Below are 11000 nucleotides of genomic sequence, written 5' to 3'. Positions count from 1 at the left end.
CTACATCAAATGAGTTGTAACGGCACTTATTTTTAAAATAATATTTTGTGAGATAAGTCTTTACATTCTGCCAAGAGAGTAGACTAAATACACGGCTGCTAAGTCTATAAGTTTTAACCTCAAATGCCCAGCCATAGTACCTTTTAATAATCAAATTATTTCCCAGGAGTAAACTTTCAAAATTGAAGGAATACAGTTGTTATGGGGTTAAGATGTAGGACTTGTCGTGATTGCCCCTTTTCAAGCCATGCTAGTCATTGCAGCACAATATTCTACTTGCCTCAAATTATCACAATTTTTTAATAAGTGAATGGTGAGTTTGAAAAGCAACTTTCTGGAAAAACTTTGTCAAATTAGAAACTATGCTGAAATTAAAACTTACCATATTTGATGGTATATAAGAAGTAATTTTCTTTTAAAGAAAAATGTCTCAAAAAAATCACCCTGGGTCCTATATGTGAAGTTGGGCCTTCCATAGGCATTAATACATTAAAAGCATTTTAAAAATATTGTTAACTGCATATACAGTAAGATTTGAAACGGTTATTTTATTCTTTTATTCATTTGACTCTGGTCATGCTGGACATGTGTGTCTATGTGTTTGCCCCCGCCATCATCACTTGACAACTGATGTTGGTGTGTTTACGTCCCCGTAACTTAGCAGTTTGGCAAAAGAAACCAATAGAATAAGTACTAGGCTTACAAAGAATTAGTCCTCGGGTTAATTTGTTCGACTGAAAAGGCACTGCTCTAGCATGGCCGCAGGCTCCTGTCAAACTGTCCAGCCCATGCCAGCATGGAGGGAGGACGTTAAACAATGATGATGATTTTACTTACCACACATGTCTGAGACTCTTTTCTCTCCATTAATGGTTGAGGAATACAAATATTATACTCTATAATAGTGGTGGTGCTGTTGTTGATGTTGGTTCTGTTTGGTATGCTTGTTGATAATCTAAAAGTGTTTTTTAAAAAAAGTACTTTACTGCTACTGCACAAGATAAACTGTTCATGTTAACAACATCAACACAAATTTACTTCTGTTTTTCTGTGCTGTCATGGGCTGACTGGGTCTTACAATATCTTGTCATTGTACATCTCACCCACACAACAACAAACAAAATCAGCCAAGAGTTGTTGCTTTTTATGTCTTACAGTGTAGATCAGATGTATTTCTTCATGCCCCCTCTATACTGAAGCAGTTATTTAGAATTACAGCCATCTTAGACAGCCTATAATGTGGCCTATAATTTGTGTCTTATTCGTATGTTCAAGTTTTATCAAGGTTTCTATGGTTGGATGCCTTTCCTTTCATCAACCTTTCCAGGTAGGTATATTTTATCATATCACTGGTACCACAGAGGTTATCCCATACAGAATTTATGAGTTACCCCAAAGCTATATCACTTCTTATTTCAAGTTGCTGCCCTCCTAAACAGCTTCTTCATCATTCATCAAACCCTGGATGTTACTGTCTTAAGTACTAGGACTTTACATTATTTACATTATCTACATTTGACGGATATTCGTCCTCATCTTGTTTGTTGTTAACACAACGTTTCGGCTGATATACCCTCCAGCCTTCGTCAGGTGTCTTGGGGAAATTTCGAACCTGGGTTCTCATTCCTATCGATGTTACTATTATTATTATTATTAATATATTATTATTATTATTATTATTATTAATCAGGTCGCTGCCGTGAATCGAACTCGGAACCTTGGGGTTAGTAGCCCGTGCTCTTAACCACTACGCCATATGCCCGTGGGCAATTATGGGGTGAATTTTAAGGCTTATAAATCTATTATTTTTCTATCCTTCCTCAATACCGGTTCCCATATGCTATTCATATCTGCACTCGGTCTGCTTAGGAGGTTGTTGTGTCCTAGCATATGTGCTGCTTCTTTTAGTTTTCGTATTTTCCAGTGTTGTTCCCTGTCTATTATTTTAACTTCATCCCACAGGGGGAGGTGGTTTCCATTTTTCCATACATGATCAGCTATACCCGATTTATTGATATCTCCTCGTGTCACAGCTTTGCGATGTTCTTCTACCCTTATTTTGAGGGGGCGACATGTTTCGCCTTTGTATAACCTACCACAGCTGCATGGGATGGAGTACACGCAGTTTTTGGTCATATTCTCTTCTGTTGGTGGTTTTACCCGAAGGAGATATTTGCGAAGTGTTGTATTGCTCTTGAATACTGCCCTGATGTCATATGGGCCGCATATCTTTTGTATCTTTTCGGAGAGGCCTTTCACATAGGGTAGACAGACTGTAGACAGTTTATTGGTTTCATCCTCTCTTTTCTTCATAATTGGAGTAGATAGTATGTTCTTGGGGGTAGTTGTTTCTTAATAGATTGTTACTGAGCTTGATCATTTCCTCGTGGTGGGTATCACGATCGCTACTTATATTCTTTGCTCGGTGTTTTAGGCACTGAGCAATTCCTCTCTTTACTCTGTATGGATGGTGGGAATTGAAGTTAAGGTATCGTCCAGTGAAGGTTGGCTTGCGATATACGGATGTCCTGAATCCATACTCGGTGCGTGTTATTAATACGTCCAGGAATGCCAGCTGATTGTTTTGTTCCTTTTCCATGGTGAACTGTATGGATGGATTTATTGAGTTCACATGATCTAGCAGCATTTGGACATCTTGCTGGTGGGGCCAGAGAATAAAGGTGTCATCAACGTATCGCAGCCATAGGGTTGGTTTTAGTGGTGTTGATCCTAAAGCCAAATTCTCGAAGTATTCCATGTATATATTGGCTATTATCGGTGATAATGGCGAACCCATAGCTAAACCATCTTCTTGTCGATATATATCAGTGTCCATACTGAAGTAGGTAGTTTCTACACAGAAAGTCAACATTTCCATCAAGTTTGTTATTGGTATACTAGTGCGTTCTTTTAGATGGGTGTCTGTCACTAGTTTTTCTTGAATCACCGATAGTGCTTCACCAGTTGGGACTTTGGTGAATAGACTTATCACATCTAGACTCACCATCTGGTTGGATTCAATGGGGGTATCCTTGATCAATTCTGTGAAGTGGATGGAATTCTTCACGTATGATGTTGACTTTCCTGCTAATGGACTGATTATATCCACCAAGAAGCGGCTCAGTGGATGACATGCTGAACCCCTACAGCTCACTATAGGTCTTAGTGGAATACCTTCCTTGTGAATCTTAGGGAGACCGTACATGTGTGGTAGTTTACTGTAGTGTTGAGTCAGCTGTCTGTACTTCATTGGTGTGAAGTGATCCTTGTTCTTGATCAAGATCTGTGACAACTTCCTCTCTGTTTTCAGAGTTGGGTCTTTCTTTACTCTACTGTAGCTACCATCACTTATAAGACTTGCCAATTTTTCGGAGTAGTCAGACTTGTTCATCACCACTGTAGCATTTCCCTTGTCCGCTGGGAGAACTATGATGGAACTGTCTCCTTGTAGCCTTTTGATAGCGAACTTTTCTTCCTTAGTGATGTTTGGTTTGGGAAGTTTCGCTTTCTCCAGTACCTGTCTCACCTTCCACCTTAGTTCATCTCCCTGAGCTTTCGGTATCTTTACCGCTATCTCTTCAATAGGGGCTATTATGTCCAAGTATGGAATGCGCTTGATGGTTGTCACAAAGTTGAGACCTTTGTTCAGTACGGCTTCTTCGGAGTCTTCCAGACGTCGGCTACTTACATTAATCACTGCTTTCACATTTGAATATCCGTCAAATGTAGATAATGTAAATAATGTAAATAATTCCTCATCTCTTAAATATAGAACTGTACTAGGACTTTGTTTCCATGGTGTATAAGTGAATGAGATCACAACCTTTCCCACTGGATAGGATGCTAGTCCATCGCAGAGGTTACTCATCTACATGTAAATGGAAGGGAGTTATGTGAAATGAAGTGTTCTGCTCAAGAACACAAGGCACCACCTATAATGTGTAAAGTTTTCTTCAGTTTTCTTACATTTTTTTTTAAAGTCTGAATTTGTTGTTGTTGTTGTAGTTGTCTTTGAGAATCAAAGCTACAATCTTGTGGTTGTGAGTGTAACAACCTAACTACTAAACCTAGACGGTTTGATGTTAATGAAATTGATAAAAAAAATTAAAAAAAGAAATTGATTGAAAACTACTTACTTTATATTATGTATATTTGGATCTTCGTTATCTTGATGTGAATTATTCAACATTTCATGTGACATCATGTTCCTTGCATTATCTGAAACATCATATTCTGTCTGTTGGCTGTTTTTTCTGGGTGTATCAGGAACGAACTGCTTACTATCAGCACATTGAGAGGTTTGGTCACAGTGAATAAATGAAGTATTGTTAAGGTCAGAAATAAATTTACAATTGTCAGGTGTCTGCCAATTTGAGTTTGTGGTGATATTCTGGTTGGTAAAAGGCATCAGGCAATCTAGATATTGAGCAAAATGTGACAATATAAAAGACAGCAATGAGAAAAATATATGGAGTAAATAAATACTTTACTAAAAGGATCATGAAATTTAGCAAAATATTTATTAGTAGTAGTGTTTATTTTTAATGAAAGTAAATGTTTGTGTAAATCAGTTATGCATAATGTAGATGTCAAATAAGTCAGCACTGAATAAATGCCACCAAAATAGGTGGTGCCAAAAGGTCTGTGTCAAAACAGCTCATATCCCACAGACACAAGATCCCAAATTTGAAGTGAGAGATATAAGCAATTATATCAACTCTGGTGCCACGTAAAAAGCATCCAGTTCAATTTGTGGTTGGCATTAGGAAAGGCATCCAGTTGTAGAAACCAAGCCAAATCAGACTATGGAACTTGGTGTGGGTACTGGCCTTGCCAATTCCTGTCATATTGTCCAAACCTATGCCAGCATGGAAAACAGACATTAAATGATGATGAAGAGGAGAAGGATAATGAGCTCTTGACTGGTTCTTATTTCATCGCCCCCTGCCTCCCGGAAGATGAAAGGTAGTTGATCCAGGAAAAGAACTTAATCAAGGTTAAATGAGGAAAAATCTTAGAGATCTAAAGAAAAAGCACTGAGAGAAATAAAACTGAATGAAAAACATGAAAAAATATTTTGTAAATAAGTTTACCACTTTTTAAGGGAAGTAAATTGTTTATTTGAATCAAAGACTAAGATATATTACAAGAAATATTAAAATAGAATAAATTCAAACCTGGAGGTAGAAGTGGCAATTGCCACAGAGTGACTGGCAGAGTTGGGTTAATATTTGGCATCAAAACTGTGTCATTTGGAATAAAAGTAACAGCTTCACTGCTTTCATTTGGAAATAAATCATTTTCAATGCTTTTAATTTCTGCACAATTCTGAAGGATGTTCAAATTATCGGGATATTCACCATCTATTGGTAAGTTATAAGTATTACAAGCATTTCCGACAGTATCTACATTCTGCTCAGAAACAAAGTGACAAAAATTGTTTTCTTTTGGAATGTCAAAGTTTTGGGTTTGTAAAACAAGATAAGCATTTTCAAATAATATTGAATTTAATTGCTTTGTTTCATGAGAATCTTCTGTGTCTGACTTGATTTTCATTTCTTTATTTTCTAAGCAGTAACCATGTTCTTTATTTTGTTCTATCTCTTTTGAAATAATATCATCTTCTTTATAAATATTTCCAGATTCTTCAACTTTAAACAAACACTGGTCCTGTAGTTTTTTATTAGCCATCTTTATCTGACCAACATTCTCTTCATCAGGATACAACCCAACTTTCTTCATAGAAGTATCTAAAGCATAATGAACATCATCAGTTAATATTTGTGAGGAGCAATTATACTGATGGTAATTTTTCATAATCTTTCCATATTTTAAATTTGATTTTGGTGCTGTTATCTTTTTTCTACGTCTGGTATTGGCAAACCAAGTCTTCACTTGAGATAATATCAAACCACTCTGTTCCACCAATTGTTTTTTTTCATTTTCGTTTGGATAAGGATAATCAGCATGTTTATCAAACCACTGTTTTAATGTTTGACGAGCATGTTCAGGTAAGTTACTTGAAGGCCTCTTACCACTTGGACAAATACTTTTAGGTGGTGGATGTCTAGTCAAAAAAGAACAAAAAAATCAATTAATATTACTGTAGAATTGTCATATGGTGTTTAAAACCACAGGAAGAAATGATAGTTTTTGAAAGACAAAAGGATAAATGATTTCAAATTCCTATATTGTACAATACATCACTTCTCCATTTTATATCGCACAGTAATAACAGATCCTACAGTTGTGTTCTATATTGTGTTACACCATTTTGTAACAAAAAAGACAGAACTGGTAAAGGGCCGCAGAACAATTAGTAGAGTTGGGTTAATATTTGTCATCAAAAACTGTTTCAAGTGGATTGAAAGGAAGAGTTTAACTGTTCCCATTGCGGAAAAAAAAAAGAAGCTTTTATGGTATATTACAATTGCAAAATCACCTCTTAACATTCTGATTTCACATTCCGCCAAGGTCAACTTTGCCTTTCACTTTTTTCAGGATCAATAAAATAAGTACAATAAGTACCAGATGAACACTGGAATAAATATAATCACCTATTTTCCTCCCTTTAAATTGTTGGCAGTGTACCAAAATTTGAAACTATCATCATGTACTACTATCTATATCTATTTATCTGTCTGTTTATGGAAACTGTTGGTTTTGAAAAACCAAAGACCATGGATCTGTGTCTGGAGAATTTTGTGTCAGCTGTTGATAGCAGTGCAGTGTCTACTGTGGTTGCACAGGCTCACACGAGAGTGTCTGCTGTGGCTGCACAGGCTCACATGGGAGTAGCAGTCTTAAAGGCAGTGACTGCATTTGAAGATGCTTTCCACCAGTTCTGCTGTGTTTTCCTCTCTTCAATCCAACCCCTTGCATAGGACATCATTTTATATACTAAATATGTGTGTATATGTATAAATATATATGTGGACTGGTGCATGTGCATACATGGTGCCTTGGTAGTATTATTAGAACATCAGCCAGAATGCCTTATGGTATTCAATCTGACTGTGAGCACTCCAAGTTCAAATCCTTCCATGGTCAATTTTGTGTTTCATTCTTTTGAGGTTGATAACTAAAGTACCAATCCAGTAGTACTGGGGTTGATTATTTTCTCATGTTCTCTCTCGAAGAAATCCACTCCCCAAAACAGCCTATGCCTACCTTGTTTGCATACCTCAGTAAGAATCTGTTACATCTCAGCGAGCAATGACCTGGAGAGATTCAGAAACAAGTATCAAAATGCCAAAAGGAAATAGACAACATAACTTACTTTTTTCTGCTCCTGAAACGCAGAAGCGAGGTTAACGGATAACCTTTTTCTTTTTCTTTTAATTTATAGTGAGCTTTATCCCAAAGTGAAATAAATCTTTCTGGGTTTGTAAATTTTCCATTCTGTAAAAGAAATCATTTCTTAAAAAGTATGCAATAACGACAAACGAAAACTGGCTGAATTCAGAAAGAAGAGACAAAAGAGTTCTCATGCTCTGCTTGTTACTATGGAAATAGGCATGAATGTGGCTTACAATTGGCTAAAATTATCAAATTGCTAATAACTAGTTATTTATTGATTTATAGCGAAAATGATTTTTACATCATTCATTAGCCAATAAAAGTGTATCATTACACTGAATATGAAATCAGTTCGAACAGAATAGATGCTGGCAGCCAAACCGACTAGATCCATGATGCTTTTCCTATCACCAAATCTCACCTATTTCAAACAAGATATTTCCCCATGGCTGGACATGGTTTCACAGGGCGATCTTTCGGTACTGGATCCCATAACTTCCGGTCGTTGTGCACACGCATATTGATTACATTATCGTATAGTATGTTTATGTGTTTAAAGTTTGGGAACTGTATGAATCTGAGGGGAGAAGGTTTGAGTTTAGTGGGCCATTCATTTTTTTTTTTCTATTTAATGTTGTGTTTTCATATTTTCAAGTCATTTAAAAACATAAACACACTATACGATAATGTATTCAGTATGCGTGCGCACAACGACCGGAAGTTACGGGATCTAGTACCGAAAGATCGCCTAGGGGAGATTTAGCTGCTATTTCTAGCAAGTCAAACGACCAAGTACAGACTATTTTGTCAACCCGTACTCTTCTACAGTAATTACAACCTACAATAAAACTCACATCTTAATTTAATAAAATACTGCAAAGCTTTTTCCGACTCTATTCTATACATATACCAATGTTGTGTTTTGATATTTCGTTTAGGCATTGTGAGACGGTGGGACTGAACCCAAGACCACACGGTGGGACTGAACCCAAGACCCGCACGGTGGGACTGAACCCAAGACCACATAGTTGGGAAGCAAGCATCTTAATCACATAGCCACGCCTGCGCCGAGACCAGCAAATTGAAATTGGAAAAATATTTCGCATCAATTCAATTATTTTTCACTCATTTGTTTTTCCATTACGACATACGAAGCACTCCCACACAATTTGAATTGTAAACATTGCAATCGTTCTTAGTCGTTTTACAAAATATTCCCAAATCACGAAGTCAGGACATGACCTAGTAGCAGGGTAGTCTATTTCGCTCCTGCGTAACAACACACTGGTACTGCGTTCCTCTACCCTTTAAAAGCTAGCGGCGGAGGAATACAATACCAGTGTGTTGTTACGCAGGGGTGAAATAGTTCGATTGCTCTGTTGAGTCTTAAAGAATTCGTAGACACAAATTTATTTGCTAGGGGGTGGTCTTTCTGTAGAATAGCGTCGGAAATTATGCGGGACACCAAAAGCCGTAATTTTTATGAATCTGCAAAAAAGGAAGATTTCCCTCTCCTTCCATAATTTTTCAGTTTTGACTCTTTTTCGATTTCTTTTCTTCAGAATTGTTACACGTAATTTTAAGGAATCATAATCTTAGATGTTTAAAATGTCTTTTTTTTTAAATTAGCTTTTATAGATTCGTAATCTACGATACTTAAAACATAGAGATCACAAGAAATTACGGTTTTTAGCAGACTAAATAATTTCCAACTCGATTCTACAAGAATGCTCTCTTGGGCGGTGGGACTAAATTGCCTTTCATGCGTTTTAAAAATCATTAATCGTTAATATTATTTTGTTGTCTCAGTAAGAAAGCAATATGGAAATCACAGGCAATAAATGAAAAAGAATATGCGCCAACATTATTGTTTGGTTAAGGAGTTCTGAGGTTTAGTGTAGGTGTGTGTATACGTGCCTTTGTTTATGTTTTGTCTCTTTATGCCCCGTAATCTAGCAGTTCAACAAATAGATATCGAAAAATTAAATAATGGGTTCAATATGGTCAACTAAACATTTGCGGCAGGTGCCCCTCACCATGGCCGCAGACAAATAAAAGATTGAAACGCAAAAGAATGAGAGAATGTTCTATTTATTTAGGAACGCTAAATACTATTACCATAAGAAGTTGCAATGAGGGACCTTTTTTTTTTTTAATTAGTGAATAAAAACGAATAATGAATTGGACAGGATTCTGAGAAATCGCCATAGGAGGCTCCCAGTTTCTCATTATGTAAAAGAAACGTAAAGCAATTTTTAAATTAATATAAACAAAATGCTTTTTTAAAACCCGAATAAAAACGACTTGATCGTCACAATTTGAAGAGCAATAGGAAGAAATCAGTTTGCAATGTTTAAATTGAGCGAGGAAATTAGAAAAGTGTTGATATTTTAGTTACAAGAAACATACATTGAAAGAAGATGTACGCCATTTTTAAATGAGCGAGCACCTTAGTTTCAAATAAATCGGGAGAATATTATTAATAAAGCTAATTTGCATCGATGTAACTAATGGGCAGGAACAATATCATTATAGTATCAAGCTGATAATGGGAAGTTTTCTATGAGAACGACACTAGAGACATCAACTGATTTCTCCATTTCGTCCCGATTGCCAAAGACATCATTTGAACATTAAAAAAAAATGTTAATGTCATTATAAGCTGATAAGACTTACCTCAATTAGTTCAAAAGCTTCGCAGAATTTTTCTTCGTGAATTCGTAAACTAATAATACAAAATATGAAATCTTCGTCCTCTTTTAGCTCTTCAAATAACAATGGTTTAGACTTGATCAAGTTATCAAGCCAATTTTTGAATTCATCAAATTTCTCCAAGTTGCACAGATACTGAGCGAAGTAGGAAAGTGCGCTGTCCATCACGGAATTTCTGTTCGTTTTTTACCAAACTTCCATCAATAAACGACATTATAAATCTGAATGAATTATTTGAAGGTTTCTTCATTATCACTTTGAAATTCGGCTTCTTTCCATTTCTCTATAGAGCTCAAATATGACTATTTACAATATAAACATACATTCCGCGAATAGAGCTCAACGCCTAAGTGCATATAATAAGCACTTGCACAACGTATCTATATTTCTTATTTGGAAAATGTTACCTTAATCATCTTTAGGTAACACAGTCTGTATCAAACAGGAATTTATTAAACATAAAATAGTATTTAGAGTATACTCAGTGAATATGTCTGTCAGAGTGAATTTGATCTTTCGAAATTTATGTTTTAAAAAAAGACCATAAGCCCAATGACGTTTTTGTTTTTTTTAATTCATTTTGCTAACTACGTTCTCCCGTCCCGCTTTCGTTAATTTTTCCCCTCTGTATCAGTGTGTGTGCGCGCGCGCGTGTGTAGGTACAACTGTTATTTAAACGAACTTATTAGATAGTTGTAGTTAGGTTTGAGAAATAGTTCTATTATGGCAGTAATATAAAGAACTTCTATAGTAGCTTAGCTTTCCTCACGTTTTGCTAAACTTCACAAACATATATGAATGCCAATGCACAACACTCTCGGACCTTGAGTCACTCTTGCACTTCTGCTAAATATTAATAAAAATATACATATACTCAATTTTTCCTGTTTGCATCATATATATATATATATATATATATATATATATATATATATAAGTAGTATAAGATATGAATTCAGAGAATCTTGAGGCCATCACAGTGAGGTTCC

General features: G+C 35.9%; 1 protein-coding gene across 1 annotated transcript; it reads right to left on the bottom strand.

Moving 5' to 3' along the window:
* Nucleotides 1-546: 546 nt before the first annotated feature.
* LOC106874868 (uncharacterized) lies at nucleotides 547-10658 on the bottom strand. The gene is made up of 5 exons (XM_089360640.1): nucleotides 9976-10658; nucleotides 7280-7401; nucleotides 5178-6067; nucleotides 4137-4416; nucleotides 547-955 (listed from the first exon to the last, which is right to left on the bottom strand). Exons 1-5 carry the CDS (start codon nucleotides 10174-10176, stop codon nucleotides 811-813), a joined length of 1638 nt encoding a protein of 545 aa, XP_089216766.1. The 5' UTR covers nucleotides 10177-10658; the 3' UTR covers nucleotides 547-810.
* Between the last annotated feature and the right edge of the window lie 342 nt (nucleotides 10659-11000).

The sequence above is a fragment of the Octopus bimaculoides genome, chromosome 11 (genome assembly GCF_046866305.1).
Source record: "Octopus bimaculoides isolate indiv1 chromosome 11, ASM4686630v1, whole genome shotgun sequence".
Taxonomy (NCBI): Eukaryota; Metazoa; Mollusca; class Cephalopoda; order Octopoda; family Octopodidae; genus Octopus; species Octopus bimaculoides.
The sequence above is the reverse complement of the archived record's forward strand: the minus strand, read 5'-3'. Positions and strand labels throughout refer to the sequence as shown.